The 17435-nt window shown below is 40.3% G+C and overlaps 1 protein-coding gene across 1 annotated transcript in view; it reads left to right on the top strand.

Moving 5' to 3' along the window:
- Positions 1 to 12719, top strand: part of RIPK2 (receptor interacting serine/threonine kinase 2) — a 37677-nt gene extending 24958 nt beyond the window's left edge. The window contains exons 7-11 of the mRNA XM_070940460.1: positions 472 to 557; positions 1298 to 1393; positions 2929 to 3013; positions 8613 to 8765; positions 10050 to 12719. Of these exons, the coding sequence (XP_070796561.1) occupies positions 472 to 557; positions 1298 to 1393; positions 2929 to 3013; positions 8613 to 8765; positions 10050 to 10390 (761 nt within the window). The 3' untranslated portion in view covers positions 10391 to 12719. The remainder of the gene's footprint in view (positions 1 to 471; positions 558 to 1297; positions 1394 to 2928; positions 3014 to 8612; positions 8766 to 10049) is intronic.
- Positions 12720 to 17435: the final 4716 nt, after the last annotated feature.

Here is a 17435-nt window from a genome sequence, read left to right as displayed (position 1 = left end):
TGTCAAGCAGAATACACACACTATTTATTTATATAACCCGTCAGCTCACAATATAAGAACAAACACAATAAGATAAACAAAATAATAAGATAAATAATAAGTAAATAAAGCACTCAATAAGAAAAATAAGCAAAATGGCAAAACTGAGTGACTGTTTAACACAAAAATATGTAACGTGACAAACTTATCTAACAAGGAATTCAGTTCATCCTACCCTAAGGCCTGGGAGAACATTAAGGCTTTCTGGAGTCCAAATCTCTTAGGGTAATTATGTTAAAATGTCAAACATTAATTGTTCCCTATCTGTTGGATATATAGGATGTAGTACTATCTAGTTTTACCCAGGAATAGTTGGTTTTGACATCCTTCAAATTGGCCTTAGGGAGTATGCTTTAAAATATTTTTCAGGAATGTAATTTCCATAATTTAAACTTTCTGTTAAGAGACCTAATAGTGAGTATCTTTCTTTAGGGTGCTTAATAGATCTTGAATCTGTGATGAGGACCTTTGAAGAGATACCTATGCTTGAAGCAGTAATAGATTTAAAGAGGGCCAAAGTAAGTGCTCATATTATAATCTATTATGAATAAAAATTATTCCCAAAAAGGAAATTGGATATCCATGTATCTGAACTTAGAATTCTCATACTATTAATCATATGCAGTTGTTCACTTTCCCAGTCTGAATTATGCTAAGATATATGGGAGTTTATGGGACCATAAGACCATTGAGATATTTGTAATCAGAAAACTGCCCTATTGGGGTACCTGATTACAGATAGAACTGTAACCATGTTTAGCTAAAGGGATGTACTTGTCCATTTGTCCCAAAGGTGCTTTTTCAAGAGGTAACTGGACTTTTTGGTTTTTCTTTGAAGACGTTTCACTTATCATCCAAGAAGATTATTTGGATAATAAACAAAACGTCTTCAAAGAAAAACAAGGAAGTCCAGTTGCCTCTTGAAAAAACACCTTTGGGACAACCATGACCTAGATGACTGAGAATCTCCATAGACATCCCGTCCATTTATGTATGTATTGTTTATTTTTATTATTATATTTAATATATTTATATAATATAAAAATTATAAATTATAGTTTATTTACAAAATAAATTCATGTATTGTTGTGTTAAACAATAAAAATCTTTGCAAGCAATTGGCTGTAGGTGAGCACACATCCCAAATTGTGCTCTTCCCACATAGCCTTACTCAAATGCAGGACTCTTGGGTATTTTGTCACATAATTATGCTTCGATTTCATAACACCATTTTGTTTTATACCAATGTCTCTTCCAGGCACACTATGAGTGGAGTTGCGTTCATTTGTCTAACAAGTTATCCAGTGATGAATCAATATCTTTAAATATACCACTGAACACTAGTATACAAGAGGTAAAACTTTTTTTCTATTATTATCATAAACACCTTAAAAGGTCAGTTTTGTAGAGAGTCAGAGACTCTCAGAGATTATTTCATTTGTAAACTATATTGGGTTGGAACACATCAACATCTCATCCAGTGATGCAAAGATTTATGATGAGCTAAACAATGAGCTCTTTGCCAAGGATTAACATTCAGCATTTCAGACTTATGTTGAGGGTCTTTCAGGGGCATATAGCATATATTATGCTAATCATAGGCACACCTATAAGTTAGCATATTCATAGACCTCCTCAAGGCAGAAGATAAACACTGATAAATGGCAAATGCCCGACATGGATAATTACTGATCCCTGCTTACCATACTATGATACAGAGGGACGTCTCTTCCATGTTTGAATGCCACAGAGCAGATATGAATTTTAAAAATAATAGCTTCCAAAGGGTGAAACTGGGATAACATCTAAGCATCCTTGAAATAAATAGATCTTCCAGCCCTTACAATTCAATATTATTTCAGAAAAGTTTCCGGGTAACTTTAGGCTAGCTACATTCTCTCGGTGGGATGTTTCTCACAGACTTGTCATTAATTAAAATTATAGACCTGATTTATGTCATTTTGTTATTAATAAAATGAGAAACAATAAAATATCATTGGTAATTTTTTTTGTGGAAATTTGAAGGCAAGTAACAATGCTGTTTTATTATGGGTCTCTCTCTCTCTCTCTCTCTCTCTCTCTCTCTCTCTCTCTCTCTCTCTCTCTCTCTGTGTGTGTGTGTGTGTGTGTGTGTGTGTGATTATTTAAGGCTGGGAAAATGTTCCTTGATGAAGAGCTGTATGCATGAATTGTACAATGAGTTTAGCTTTGGTTTACACCAAAAATCTTTGCAGTACTTTTGTTGCATTCTAAATCAACTACAATATGGTTGAGGCAATTAGTGATTGTGTGTAGTATTTATAACCAACAATTTTGGTATGTATGCAAAGTTTTGAAATAGCTTTCCTGGCACCCTCAGACAGATTAGACTTTAGCTATATTGATCATCAATTCCAAAAAATTTAGCCTAAGCAAATTTGAAAGCCACAAGAATGAGTAAAATTATTCTAGATACCCTGAGACCACAACATAAGGTAGAATTAATGGTATTAAGAGTAACATTGGTAACTCTGCAGTGCTATTTCAGAAATATATCCTACTGGATTGATACTGCATAAGGCGAGTATGGAGAGAAAAAAAAACCAAGATGTTTCATAAATGTGGGGCACATGGACACAAGCCATTATTTCATGTATTTCAGGCATGTCCAGCTGGCGGGCCACATGAGGTCCTGGACAGCTAGTATTGTAGCCCCATTATAATTTTATTATAGGTTTTTCTTTGTGTGTGTGTGTGTGTTTATTTTATTACTAATATGTAAGTAGGGTTTTAAATATATCTAGCATAATCACTAGTACATTTTGTGGTCATTGTACTTGTTTGCTAAATTTTACCAGTTGAAAAAATTAAACCAAAAATCTTTATTCCATGTGATTCTGTTCTTTCCAGAGTTCCTGTTCATCCCAAGATGATCAATCTTATCCGTCAAGTGTTCCCCAAAATATATCAAAAAAGTGCAACCTCCTTTCAGATGGTATGTCCTCTGCACACAATTGCAGTTTGATCATTGGCAATTACATAATACTCTTATGAATACCAATAAAGGAGAATATTTGCAGCTCAGGATTGAAATGTGGGGTCCTTTGTCTATTTTCCTGTTGGAGAACTCATGACTCTAGACATCGGTATCACTCTGTCTTCTGGCTCTATGGACTGGGTTCAAACTTGAAGAGATGCCCCCTTTTGCAGACGCTCCCAGTTTCAACTCAGTCCTGAGCTCGTTAGTATCTTTCTGGGTTGCTCTCATTTCTTATTTAGAATTGGCTGTTTTTGGAGTTTGTTGTAGCTTCTATTTAACATCGGAGAGCTGCTTTTTCATAGCAGCAGCAGTGTGAGTCAATTTCAGCGGCGATTCAGCGCAGACGCACCAGCCGCTAAAGATTTTGGAAGGTATTTCCTCAGCCGAGGGTCCTCTTTTCCTCTGTGCTAAGAGGCCAGATAGTATTCAGCTGGGAGTGAAACGCTGCCATTAAAGGTCACAGAGATAGGCGGCTAGGAGAACGGGCGCCATTATTCCACCCTTGACGAAGCAAGCGATGATTTAGCAGCCGCCATTGCTTAGTGCGTGTCTAGATCACCCAGGTGATAGCGTGGCTCAGGAGAGAGCCGCCATTTTGATACTAGGACCATGCAGAAAGCATCTGGTGCGGTGCAGAGCGGTGTGGCGAGGGGCCTGGAGCTTTAAATCGCTCGGCCTACAGATTGGCTACTTCTCCTCAGGATTGTGAGTAAAAGGAGGAGGGTGGCGAATTAAAAGTACTGCGTGCAGGAGGACATGACTAAGGGTGATTATGCGCCATTTTGAGAGCTGTTCAGAGTTTGCCGGATGCGGTGGCCATTTTGTCAGCATATTTCTAAGCACAGAGAGGAGAGCTGTCATAGGCTCAGTTCTCGGTCCTCCAGCACAGCGCAAGTCCTTGGAGGGCAGCGTGAAGGGCCCTGGGCCTGAGTCCGCTTACCCTCCAAGGTGAAGTAAATCAATTGATACGGTCTTTTTTCAGACCAGGAATAGCCTAAGTGCGGCCGGTTTCGGGCAGCGAGGCTTGACATATTTTGGGGCTCTGAGCAGGCGGCCTTGGCCTGCAGAGCGGAGTGGTCCACAGTTTAGGGTGTTTGGCCCTTATAATTCTGTACAATTGCTCTCAGTCAGAAATAACAAAAAAAGATTCATTATATTTCTATTTATATAGGTATGGCATCAGACGCTTCACTTAGCAACCAAATGGAGCTAACTGACACTTCTCACTTGCAGAGAGCTTCCGGTTGGGGCTCAAAAGGCCGTTATCATAAGACGAGGTTTTATTACAACGGCAGATACCTCTAGTACCGGGCATTTCCGTTTGGTCTAGCATCAGCTCTCAGGGTCTTCACAAAGATCCTGGTGTCAGACTTCGATGCTATCTCAAGATAAATGAATTTCCAAACTGCCAATCTTTAAGGAAATCTTTTCTTTAATTGAGCACAGCCACCGGATCATGACTCGATTTGGAGATTGGAAAGGGAGGGATTGGGGGGGGAAAAGGTCAGTCTTGTCCGTCTGTCAGACTTTGATGCTATCTCAAAATAAATGAATTTCCAAACTGCCAATCTTTAAGGAAGCATCCCCGGGGGGCCTTCCTAGTCGGGTTTTCATCGTGGCACAGATGGTACAACTTTTTACATAGCTGTCCACGTCTTTTCTCATGTGGGGCCACCAAAACTGTCTCCGAGCTAAGTGCAGAGTCTTTAGGAAGCCAAAATGTCCCGCTGGTTTGACATCGTGACTTCTCTTGAGGATTAAGGTACGCAAAGTGTCTGGGACATAAAGTTTCGTCCCTCTCCATGCTTACGGGGCTGCTGCAGCCAGTAGCTGAACCGTCAAGGCCATGGGAGGAGATTGCTATGGACTTCATAGTTGAACTGCCAAGGAGCAGCGGAAGCATCGAGTCATGATCCGGTGGCTGTGCTCAATTAAAGAAAAGATTTCCTTAAAGATTGGCAGTTTGGAAATTCATTTATTTTGAGATAGCATCGAAGTCTGACAGACGGACAAGACTGACCTTTTTCCCCCCCAATCCCTCCCTTTCCAATCTCCAAATCTCTGCTTCTCATTGGCTATCTTCCAAGTCATTCTTCAGACTTCTTGTCTCGTCATTTCCCAGGAATGTCCCCCCTCCTCATTTCCACGACAACCCGACTTCAAAGGGATTTAGCAGGCAAAAGTTCAGAGCTTATCTCTCTCTCCTCTGCTCTCTATGCCAGCGTTGAAGCGCTGACACCTGGCAGCGTTAGGAGCATCGCTCAGAGCAAAACCTATTCGTCTTCCGGCTTACCTGGACAACATTTTGGTGCAGTCAACCTCTCACAGGCAGGCAGTGGAGGATTTGAGAATCACGATACAATGTCTACAGACACATGGCTTCTCCATAAACATGGGAAAGAGCCATCTGGTTCCTACAAATTGCCTCTTACACCTGAGGTCGATTAGAGACACGCTAGAAGGTCTGGTGTTCGTCTCTCCGGACAGACTTCAGAGTATCAAGGACCTGATTACGCAAATTTGTTCGCACAGGAGAGTCTCTCTAGCGATCCTGTCATCCCTGTTGGGCAAGATAATCTCTTATATAGAGGGGGTCCTGTGTGCAAGATTCCATGCCAGGCCTCTGCAGTGGTTTTTGTTGCCATTCCAGAGGTCAGGCAGGGCAACATCACAGATCAAAGTCAGGGTTCCGAAGGATGTCCTAGCATCTCTTTGCTGGTGGACATCCAGGCACATGGAACAGGGTTGCCACTTCTTGGATCAGGACTGCATTACAGTGACTATGGATGCCAGTCTGTAGGCTGGGGGGCCCATTGTCGACCAGGTGACGCAGGGGACTTGGTCGAGGTTAGAGTCGCAGAAAAGCATCAGTTGGCTGGAGATGAGAGCAGCCCAATTGGCACTCAAGCACTTCAAACGTTGTCTAGTGAATCGCCATGTCCTTCTCATGACCGACAACATAACAGTGAAAGCCCATATCAACAGACAGGGCAGCACTCGATCCAGGGTTCTAATGGAGCCTTTGTTGCTGGGCCGAGTGCAATGTGATTTCCATCAGGGTGGAGCACATTACAGGGATAGACAATGTAAGAGCAGATTGGTTAAGCATGGCGCCATTGGATTCCATCAGGCGGGCTTGGCCTAATCTCTTCCCTTTTTTAAATATGTAAACTTTAATCTGTTTTTAAATTATTGGGGTGTTTTAATCTGTCTGGGCCAAAATGATTTGATTTGATTTTATCTGGTTTTTAAATTTTTTGTATCTATGTATTTTATTGTTGACTGTTCACCGCCCTGAGTCCTTCAGGAGTAGGGCGGTATACAAATCAAATAAACTAAACTAAACTAAACTAACAGATAATCCCGAAGAGATTGTGTGCTGATTTGGACAGCCGATCATAGACCTCTTTGCGTCACCAATGAACCATCAGCTTCCTTGCTATTTCTCCAGATTCCTGGCTCGGGGCAGAGAGGGTCAACGTCCTTCACTATCCCTGACCCAGGCGTCTACTGTACGCATTTCCTCCGATGGCATTCCTACCACAGGTGATCGGTCAGATTCTGCAGACCAGGGCGGAGGTCATCCTTGTTGCTCCATATTGACCAAGACGTGGTTCGCGGATCTGGTGAGCCTATCAATCGCCCCACTGTGGAGGATTCCGCCCGCCAGGGTATCCCTTAGCCAGGGGCCAGTTTACCATCCAGAGCCTCAGTGGCTACACTTGACAGTGTGGCGGTTGACCAGGGACTGCTGGAAGGGCAGAATTTCTCTTCAGGAGTAATAAGGACATTGCAGGCTGCCAGATGCCCATCCATGACACGTATTTATGACTACTTGGAGAACGTTCATGATTTGGTGCACTGGCAAGAGCATTCAAGCCACCAATATCAAGATCCAGCAATTATTAGAGTTCCTGCAAGCTGGTTTCGACAAAGGACTGGCTCCAGCAACACTTTGTAGGCAAGTGGCAGCTATAGCATCTGTGTTAGTCTGTGGGGGAAAGTTATCCATGACACAACATCCAGATATGAGATTTCTAAGGGAGGCAACCAACTTGAGACTTGCGGTCGTTCACCTGGGACCTTCAGAAGGTCTTACTGGCACTTTCTAATGCCCCTTTTGAGCCAATTAAAACGATTCACCTGAACTTTTTAACATACAAGATACTGTTTCTGGTGGCCATCACATTGGCCCGAAGAATATCAGAGCTGGCCGCAATCTCCATGAGAGAAGATTTATGTGTCTTTCATTCGGATTGAGTTATATTGCGATTGGATCCGGCCTTTATGCCAAAGATCAACTCCTGGTTCCACTGGGCCCAGGAGTTGGTTCTCCCAGATTTTTGTCCTAATCCATCACATGCCAGAGAGTGTGTCTGGCATACTCTGGACATAAGGAGGGCTCTCAGAATTTACATTAAGAGGACCAGGTTGTTCTGACATACAGAGGCCTTATTTGTGTCCTTTTTACCATCAACAATGGGACAGAAACTATCTGCTTCGGCGATTGGCAGGTTACTCAGGGCCACAATAGCCAGAGCCTATGAGGCTCAGTCATTGCCGCAGCCCAGGGCAGTTATAGCCCATTCGAAGAGAAGTGCGGCCACATCTGCTGCCTGGGCAAGCATCGGTGGAGGAGATCTGCAGAGCGGCGACCTGGTCAACTCAGTCGCCGTTCATAGGACATTATAGGATTGACACATATGCATTGGCTGAGGCGGCCTTTGGTTGGAGAGTTCTGCAGCATGTAGTAGAGATGCCAGAAGGACAGGACCAGATGATTTCTCACTCATGAGGACTGCCAGCTTTGGTAAATCCCATGTCTGGAATCATGAGTTTTCTAACAGGAAAATGGGTGTTGGTTCTACCTGATACACCCCTTTTCTGTGGAGGAGTGACTCCAGCCCCACCCTAAAGCAGAGGTCTGGTCAGGGAGGCGTTCATGGGGTGTCATTACAGGTGCAGTATCCTGGAGCCTCGTTGGACATAGTTGAAACTGGGAGCATCTGCAAAAGAGGACTTGAAGAAGTTTGAACCCAGTCTATAGAGCCAGAAGACAGAGTAATACCCATGTCTGGAGTCATTCCTTCTCCACAGAAAAGGGGTGTATCAGGTAGGACCAAAACCCATTCTCTGAGCTTGGTTGTTTTCTTAAAGACATTTCCCAAAGTAGGCAACATTATCAGTGCTAGAATCTTCAGACTAGCACTGATCATGTTACTTAGTTTGGGTAATAAAATGTCTGCAAGAAAAACAACCAAGCTCAGAGATCACCAAGGACCCCCTCACCTCCTATGAGTACATCATAACTAGATAGTGTCTCTCTGGTTCACAGAAAATAACTTTTGATGTTATCTGTTGGGATAATGAGAGAAACAAAAAATGAAAAATCCATCTACTGGTTGTGTTGCAGCCATTTGGTGTGGTGCAGTGTGGCTGGGATGGTAGGTAAATTGTAGGTAAATGACGGAGTAGTTCTGGGTTTATTTCATGCTTTGTTTTTATTTTTACTCTTTTTTAATTAAATTAATAAGATACTTTTCTTTTGTGACAGTTAAGGATGAACCACACTCCCTGATCAGTTATGTTCCACATTCCCAGAGTACTCAGTCATGCATATCGCAACAAAGTTCTTCATCTAACACAGATAGTTCTAATTCGTCAAATTCCATGCCAGGCTTGCTACAGAAAGCAGAAGCCAATCCAGGTAAGCAGCTGAGAGTTTTGAATCCTACTCATGATCAATTTGTTTTGCTATATAACTGCATCAGATCTCTAGAAATAACAACATAATTTTCACCAATGTGCATGCATTATTCTCTTTTACATATTTGTGCGAGTTATTTTACGGGGACATTTATAAAAAGAAATGTATTTTTTCTCTGGTAGCAATGTACAGACTGTCTATCACAAGGATTTATCTTCAAAGGGTGGTATACTGTAACTATTAATCATTTTATGGTTTCAGTTCATACACACTTTAAGATTGTAGAAAAAAATGGAAAGTATATAGAAGGTGGAACTTTTGAACAGAAGCTACATGTCAGAATTTGTGATTGTTTTAAACAATGAGGATTATACCCAAAGGTGCTTTTTCAAGAGGCAACTGGACTTTCTGGTTTTTCTTTGAAGACGTTTCGCTTCTCATCCAAGAAGCTTCTTCAGCTCTTGAAAAAGCACCTTTGGGACAACCATGACCTTGATGACTGAAAATCTCCATAGACATTTAGTTATGCACTTTGGAATGAGGATTATAATTAATGTTCTGATATCTTGATTTACAACATTAAATAACATTTAAAATGTGTTCCTTAAAACGGTATTTAGAACAAAATTGAGTATAATAAAAATGAAGTGAACATCTAAAAGAAATTGAACCTATCAGGAAAAAATAATCTTTTTGTAAGCTGTGTTATACAAAACATTCGGAGGTACATGTACAGAAGGTAGTTGTTTCTGGAACGTGTGGATATTTCTGCCAGGATTGTCTCTTTCATGTTGGAGAGAACCACAAATTGGGACACACTGACTTTTGAAACACACTATCTGCTTAATAACCCTGGACAACAGTTTCCAAATGCTTTAGGTGACCCTAATATTTAGGCAAAACAACAAGATAGAAATGTTAATCTAAAGTTTGGGATTTTCACACTGCAACAATGTGTGTGGTCTGCCTTTCACCTTCAAATGATCATAACTGCCTATCATCTTTATCTAATAAAAGCAATGGCTGTGTGTCCAGATGTGACAAAAAGGTAGATAACACAATTAAGGATCTGCTGAAGGAAGAGCTAGTATATAGGAAATAATTGGAGAATACAGCTTTTATTTTAATAATGGTGAAAGGACAAAGTTTTGTTTTTGAAGTATCATACTAAAAAAATTAGGAAAATATGCTCTGTTCTCTTAAATTGCTCTTTGTAGTTTGATGTTATTTTTATTTTAGGACTGAGTCATATTTTTGTTGTTGTTGTTTCCTTCTCTATATTAGGCTTTATATTGAGGACTATGCAGTCACAAGATTTTGCTGTAGCTCATAATTGGATCCAAACTAAAAGAGAGAATATTGTCCATCAGATGACCGACACTTGCATTAACCAGTGTTTAGATGCCCTTCTCGCCAGGGATTTAATCATGAAAGAGGATTATGAACTTGTTAACACCAAACCTACAAGGACCTCAAGAGTCAGGCAACTGCTTGATACTACTGACAGTCAAGGAGAAGATGTCGCTAGAATCATAGTGCAAAAACTGAAAGATAACAAACAGATGGGACTTCAGCCTTACCCAGATATACCTCCTATATCCAGGAGCACTTCTTTGCATCTATAAATGTCAGGACTTGCAATCTGGATTTCTATTTCTGAAGTACCTCTTTATATTTCTGATGCATGGTACCATTCTGAGGGTCTTAGTTTGCTGGCTGAGGGGGAGGGCATCTGGCAAATGGAAGTATTACACAATGTTCTTACCATTTTTAAAAATAACAATACACTTGGACTTTCCTCACTGAATACATTTGTGTTTTGTGGAATTGTTAAAAAGAAAATATAAATTATACAAAGAATATAAAATACAAAAAAATAGGCAACTCAAAAGGGCTTCCTGTCTTTTGAAGCATTCTGTCAATCAAATCTGTCTTTAAATAGGGAAGGATTACTGGATTAGTGAATTAGTAGAAATGTTCTAAAACACCACCCTTTATAAAGTATTTTATATGAATAGGAACGACTTCTACATGAATTTGCTTGTCTTTAACCATGAGCTTTGTAGCAAAATAGACATGCCCTATTTGGTTATGTCAAACATTGACCAGACCTAATGAGACAAACCCCAGATGTATTTTGGAATGCATTCACTACCGTTTGCAGCTTTGTAAAAGACCAGTGGTCTGTAAACTCTTATTGAAAGGAACATGTTTTCTATTCATGATCTTTAAAGAACATCTCCAGACCAGTGCGTAAGAACATTAATTCCCCCGAAGAGCAGAACCTTGTGCAAATGAATTGTGCTGGAATTTAGAAAAAATCTATATGGATTTCATAGAGGCCCCATTGATTATAGCTCAAATTGTTCATGAATACTTTGCTAAGATGGAAAGCAATCCATGTTCAGCGTACCTTAACTCAAAAGTAGGTGTGGCAAGGTGGATATAACAACCACTTCTGCTTCAAGAAGAAACACTTTAAAGACACTGAGGAACTGAAGACAAGTGTGAACGAGGTTTTACCTCACAATGTCGCCTCTTCATAAAATGAAGTTGCATTCCATATTCTAATTCTGTTTAGGTATGAGAGGGGAGGACAATGGCATCTTCTGAAAAGAGGAAAGGATTCTTCAAGTAGTCCACCTATGTGATAAATGGCAGAAGGATAGATTATAGTATAAAATATGTATGAATCATATAAAACCAGTCTGGTGTAGTGGTTTAGATGTTGGGCTAGAAAACAAGAAGTGGCTATCTAGTTGTAGTTCCGTCTTGGGCATGGAGCCAACTGGGTGACCTTGAGTCAGTTACTCTCACAGCCCTGGGAAAGAGACAGTGGCAATCCACTTCGGAATTCTTGCCAATAAAACTACAGGGATTTGTCCAGGCAGTGGCCAGGAATCAAATCTGACTCAAAGGGACCCCAAAATATTTCATACAGTTAATTCCTGATTTACTATCTATCATGATTTATATGAACAAATGCCTTTGAAGTTCTTCTCTTATCCAGTTAAGCCACCAAGGATTCTGCTGAATATAGTTTGGCGGAATAGAGCAGCTATGGCAGAAGAGAGACCATATAATGTTCTTTAGTAACCAAATAAGTTTTTTTTTTTAATTTATAGAATCTTAATTCACGTGTGACTGGTAGGATTCAAACACAGTTTCGTATACAAATGCAAATTGTGGCTGAACTAAATAATTCCAACTCCATAATTCTGTTTCTATATATCTAGATGGTCCTTGGTTTAAATATTGCTACAGTTACAGATTATTAAACAATATTAGGAAGCCAAAAATCTCTCAATTTCATCTGATTGATTGATTGATTATGCGCCATCAAGTCAGTATTGACTTTTGGGGACCATATTGGTAATTTTTTTTCAAAGTTTTCCCAACTTGGTCCTTTAGGTCTTCCAATGGTATACTTATCTCCACTGTAATCGAGTCCATCCACCTTACTGCTGGTTGTCCTCTTTTTTCCTTCCACTTCTCCCTATTTTAGAAGCCTTCTCTAGAAAGTTAGGTCTTTACTTAGTAAAGATAGGATAATTTTAGCCAGGTCATTTGTGCCTTGAGTGAAAATTCTGGGCTGTTTTGTTTAATGATCCTCCCCCCACCACCCTGCCTCAGCTGTCCATTGTATTCTTTTCCTACAACAGAGTTCAAAAGCATCAATCAGTATCTTGTTTCTTCAAAGGTCATTCCTTATTAACTACAAAATGGGAGACAATCCTGATCCACTTGACAATGTTGTAAGAATCCTTGAGAACGCATACGGGATATTTTCATAAATGCATTGGTGTACAACTTGAGGCTGTAGGGTTTCATGTACTCCACTAAAGTCTAAGATGCAGCTCCCAGTATCCCTTCAAAATTAATGAATATACTGTACATGGAGTGATAACCAGTATTTAATTTAATTGTATTATATTAAAAGAATTTTTTTCCTAACTTCTGACAAACTTTCATATACAGCCTTAAGTTTACCCTTAAAAATGTTGACTTTTGATGCATTATATTTGTACCTTGTTTGAGATCTTACATTTAACGTTCAGCTAATGCCTGCTTGCTGCTTATGAAGATAAGACTTTGTCACCTAACTTTGTTACACCCTTGGTTTAACTAATCTATTCATTTCTCCCTGAGTTGGGAAAAGCTCTTCAATTGTTTGGGTGTGGCTGCTCAAGGCACTGCTATTTAACGGAGCCTGGTATTTTCTGCATGTCAACCACATGCTGGATTACTGAGATATTCCTTCTTTGAATACTGTTATCACCTAGATAAAGTGAGCCACAGTTATTTCTGGTACTTTCTTTACCAATCCCTTTCCCCTGTTATTCACAGAGTAGATGAGCTGTCATTGGCAAATGTGAGTAGAGTATGTTATTTGCCAGCCAATGAAACCCAAGCACCTGCCCTCTGAAAAACATTGAGAGGATCTGATCCAATAAGTCATTACTACCAATGGAGCTCCCTAGTTTCATATAACAGGATGGAAACTAATCAAGGAGAGAACCAACCTAAAGATAAATTTCCTGACAGTGTGAACAATTAATCAGTGGAACAACTTCCTCCAGAAGTTGTGGGTGGTCCAACATTGGAGGTTTTTAAGAAGTGATTGGACAACCATTTTTCTGAAATGGGCATAGGGTTTCCTGCTTGAGTAGGCAATGGACTAGAATACCTCCAAAAGTCCCTTCCAACTCTGTTATTCAGTTCTGTTATAAACATTTCATCAAATTCCTTGAAACAAGGGTGTACCAAGCCAGGCTGAAGAACACCCCAAATTTTTCAGGCAGGCAGGCCTACTGATATGAACTTTAGCACTAGTATTTTGTTACAGATTCAAAGCACAGAGAGGAGTCAAATGAGGTAATGGTAATAGATGCAATGTCAGTGTCAAACGCTTTGTGTTAAGTGCCAAGAAGACGTCAGATATAAATATATTTACAGTTTGACATATTCGTGGCTTGTCAAAGTTTACAGTTTTAAAAATAATGGTCACGGATGTGTTCTAGCTAATGGCCTATTTTGGAAGAAAGAAGCCAGCAATTATTTCTGAAGTCTATTATTAGCTTAGTTTAGGAGAGTAGAATAATCTTTACAATCAGAGGACCAGCCAGCTACAGGTAATTCTCGATTTAGAACAGTTCATTTAGTGACCATTCAAAGTTACGAAGCTGAAAAAAGTAACTTACGACTGTTTTTCAGTTACAACCTTTGTAGCATACCCCATGATCATGTGATCAAAATTCAGATGCTTTGCATGGCAACTGGTTCATATTTGTGACCTTTACTGTGTCCCAGGGTCATGTGATCCCTTTTTGGGATCTTCTGACAAGCAAAGTCAAGAGGGAAGCCAGATTTACTTCACAACCGGGTTACTTATCAACTGCAGTGATTCACTTAACAAATGTAGCAAGGAAAGTCGTAAAATGGGGCAAAACTCACTTAACAAATATTTCACTTAACAACAGAAATTTTGGACTCAATTGTGGTCATAAGTCGAGGATTATCTGTTCTAGGAGGCGGAAGTTGGGTCAAGTATAGGTAGTCTTTGACCGTTCAAAGTTACAGTGGCACTGAAAAAAGTGATTTGTGACCATTTATGACACTTAATGATTTATTGCAGTATCCCCATGATCGCGTGATCCAAATTCAGACTCTTGACAGGTGGATTATATTTATGAAGGTTGCAGTGCCCCGGGATCATGTGATCACCTTTTGCAACCTCCTAACAAGCAGAGTCAATGGGGAAGACAGATTCACTAATTTAACAACTGCCATGATTCGCTTAACAACTGCAAGAAAAGTTGTAAAATGGAACAAAACTCACTTAACAAATGTCTCACTTAGCGATATGAATTTTGGGCTGAATTGTAGTATGTCGAGGATTACCTGCAATGCAGGATGGTATTCACTTACCTTCGCTACCGGTTCGCAAATGTGAGCGCATGTGAGAGGCTAAAAAGCGGGAGGTGATGACATCCAGGCAGGTGGACGGAGTCTTCCACAACCGCCACTACCAATTTTCCCAAACCGGATAGAACCGGCTGAATTCCACCACTGCTGCAATGCACTAAACAGAACAGTCTTGATGGTGTGGAAGCTTTATTGTCCATTGCAGGTCATAAGGGAATGTCATTCTCTGATTGGGTAAAGAGTATAACGAGAAAATTACTCAAAGCAGAGAATTACAACTGTTTAGAGGGATCAGAAAGATCGAGCTTTGAAACCTGCACATGAATGGTATTTATCAAAGGAAGAATGAGGTTTCACTTCGAACCACCAGTCACAGTTATGCAGTTCTCTGGCTTGTTACTCTTGTTGCATGACTTGAATAGCTGAAGTGTTCCAGAAGGAGAAAGTCTTAATCTGGACTGAACAATTGGGAAGTGGGGGAAAGCCCCAGAGGAAATAGCCAAAAGCAAACACTGCTTTTGTTACAGTATTTTGATCCAGCATATCACTTCTTTCCTTATTTTAATTTCTATCCACATTTTTTTTATTTTTTTTTATTTTTTTTAATTTGATTTATATGCCGCCCTTCTCCGAAGACTCAGGGCGGCTTACAATGTGCTCAGCAATAGCCTTCATCCTTTTGTATATTTATACAAAGTCAGCTTATTGCCCCCACAAACTGGGTCCTCATGTCACCTACCTTAGAAAGGATGGAAGGCTGAGTCAACCTTGAGCCTTGGCGAGATTCGAACCCTGCAGTAATTGCAGGCAGCTGGTCTTAATAAGCTTAATAACAGGGTGCCTTAAACCCCTGTACCACCAAGGCTCTTAAAATGTGATAAGAAAAAAAAAGCATGCCTATGCTACGTTTCCCACCGCTACTTGCTTTTGTATTTTTGATTACTCAGAAGCATTGCACGTGTGACTATGCACATATGTATCCACATTATAGTATGCACTAAACCAGAGTTGGGCTTCACATACTGTAGCAACTGGTTCGTGCATGCATGCGGTGTCACAAAACAAAGCAATTTGTTCATGCGCACCATCCACACCTGCATGCAACATCAAACAACACAGCAATTCACTAGCACGCACCGTCTACACGTGTGCAGCATCAAAAACACAGCGATATAGGAAAGGATTGTTCCCGAGCAGGTGGGCGGAGGTTGCCACTACCGATTTGCCCAAACCAGTTTGAACCAGCTGAATACCAGCTCTGCACTATACTGTAATACAATAAGATTTAGAGGACTAACAGTCTGACATCTGCAGAATTTTGTGACCTCAACAGAAAGTAGATGTTTTGTTTCTCGGGAAAAGTCACTCTTTCTCTTCTTGCCCTATTCCAAAATGGAGAGGGGGAGCCTCAAGATTTCTGCAGCATGGAAAATTGGGAGTACTGGGGTGTGGATAGAAAAGTCTCTGTGCACAGCTCTACCTAATTCTGCATTCACCAGGACCTGAGAGGTTTTGTCCTCTTACGTTGGTGGGCATGAGGCCATCCTACTTTCAGAGTAAAAAGTTCTGCAAATTCTAGGATGCGTTATTGAATAACAGACTTGAAAGAATCTTGGAAATCATTATCCAGCAGAAAAAGAAACAACGCCTAATATCATCTGGCTTTTCGTTCCCTCTTTCTTATTTACTGCTGTCTTAAAATAGCACAACCATTATAGAAGGAATAGAATTTCTCAGAACTGGAAATAGCTTCGCAGTAGTAAGCCCTCTCGAATTATAATTTTGCAATTGGTGGCAAGACAAAAACAAAAAAACTCACAGGTTTGTTTTTCGCGGATATATTTTGCCATGATTTCCTGAAAGAATCTTTTGCAGCCAAGCAACCTGAATATTTAGTATAAAAAACTGAAGACTGTAGAGAGCCTGATTATGTAAGCATTGGATAAACCGTGGAAATTCTGGGTTTCAATGTTATTCAGAATTCACCTCTCTGATTAGTGTATCATAGAATTATATAATTGGAAGGGATCTTGGAGATCTTCTAATCCAACTCCCTTCCCTGAGCAGGAATCCTCAGACTATTCAAAAAGGTGATTGCTTGAAACCTTCTCTGCTTCCAGGAGATGTTCCACTGTTTAATAGCTCTCATTGCTAAAAAAAAGATTCTTCTTTATTTCAAGCTTAGATCTACCTCTTTAAAGTGTCCACCTGTAGATATACTCTCTTCCTATGATGGCTGTTTCAGTATTGGAAGATGGCTATCATGTCTGCTCCTAGCCTTCTCATCTTTAGGCTAAGCATGCCCAGTTCTTTTGCAGTTCAATTTACAACCACAATAGCGACTGAAAAATTCATAGTTAACTGGTGCAGCTGTTAAATGAGACATCAAATGATCACAACTTGTGACTTTCCTTGCCGGCTTCCCCACTGACTTTGCTTGTTGGAAGCTGGCTGGGAAGATTGCAAATGGCAGTCATGTGAACTCAGAATACTGCAATCATCATAAATATGAGCTGGTTGTCCAGCACCCAGATTGGGATCATGTTGCTGTGGGGATGTTATGAGAGTTGTAAATGCAAGGACCAGACATAAGTCATTTTTCCCCAGGGCTGTCATAACTCAGAACAGTTGCTAAATGAATGGTTATAAGTTGAAGACCAGCGATAACTTCTTCATAAGACTTAGTGTTCAAGTTGCTCACTACCTTTGACACTGTTCTCTGTACTCTTTCCATTTCTTCAGCAT

This window comes from Pituophis catenifer, unplaced genomic scaffold, assembly GCF_029215685.1.
Source record: "Pituophis catenifer annectens isolate HBS135680 unplaced genomic scaffold, rPitCat1.0.hap2 SCAF_3, whole genome shotgun sequence".
NCBI lineage: Eukaryota > Metazoa > Chordata > Lepidosauria > Squamata > Colubridae > Pituophis > Pituophis catenifer.
Note: the sequence above shows the minus strand (reverse complement) of the source record. Positions and strands in the feature narration are given on the sequence as shown.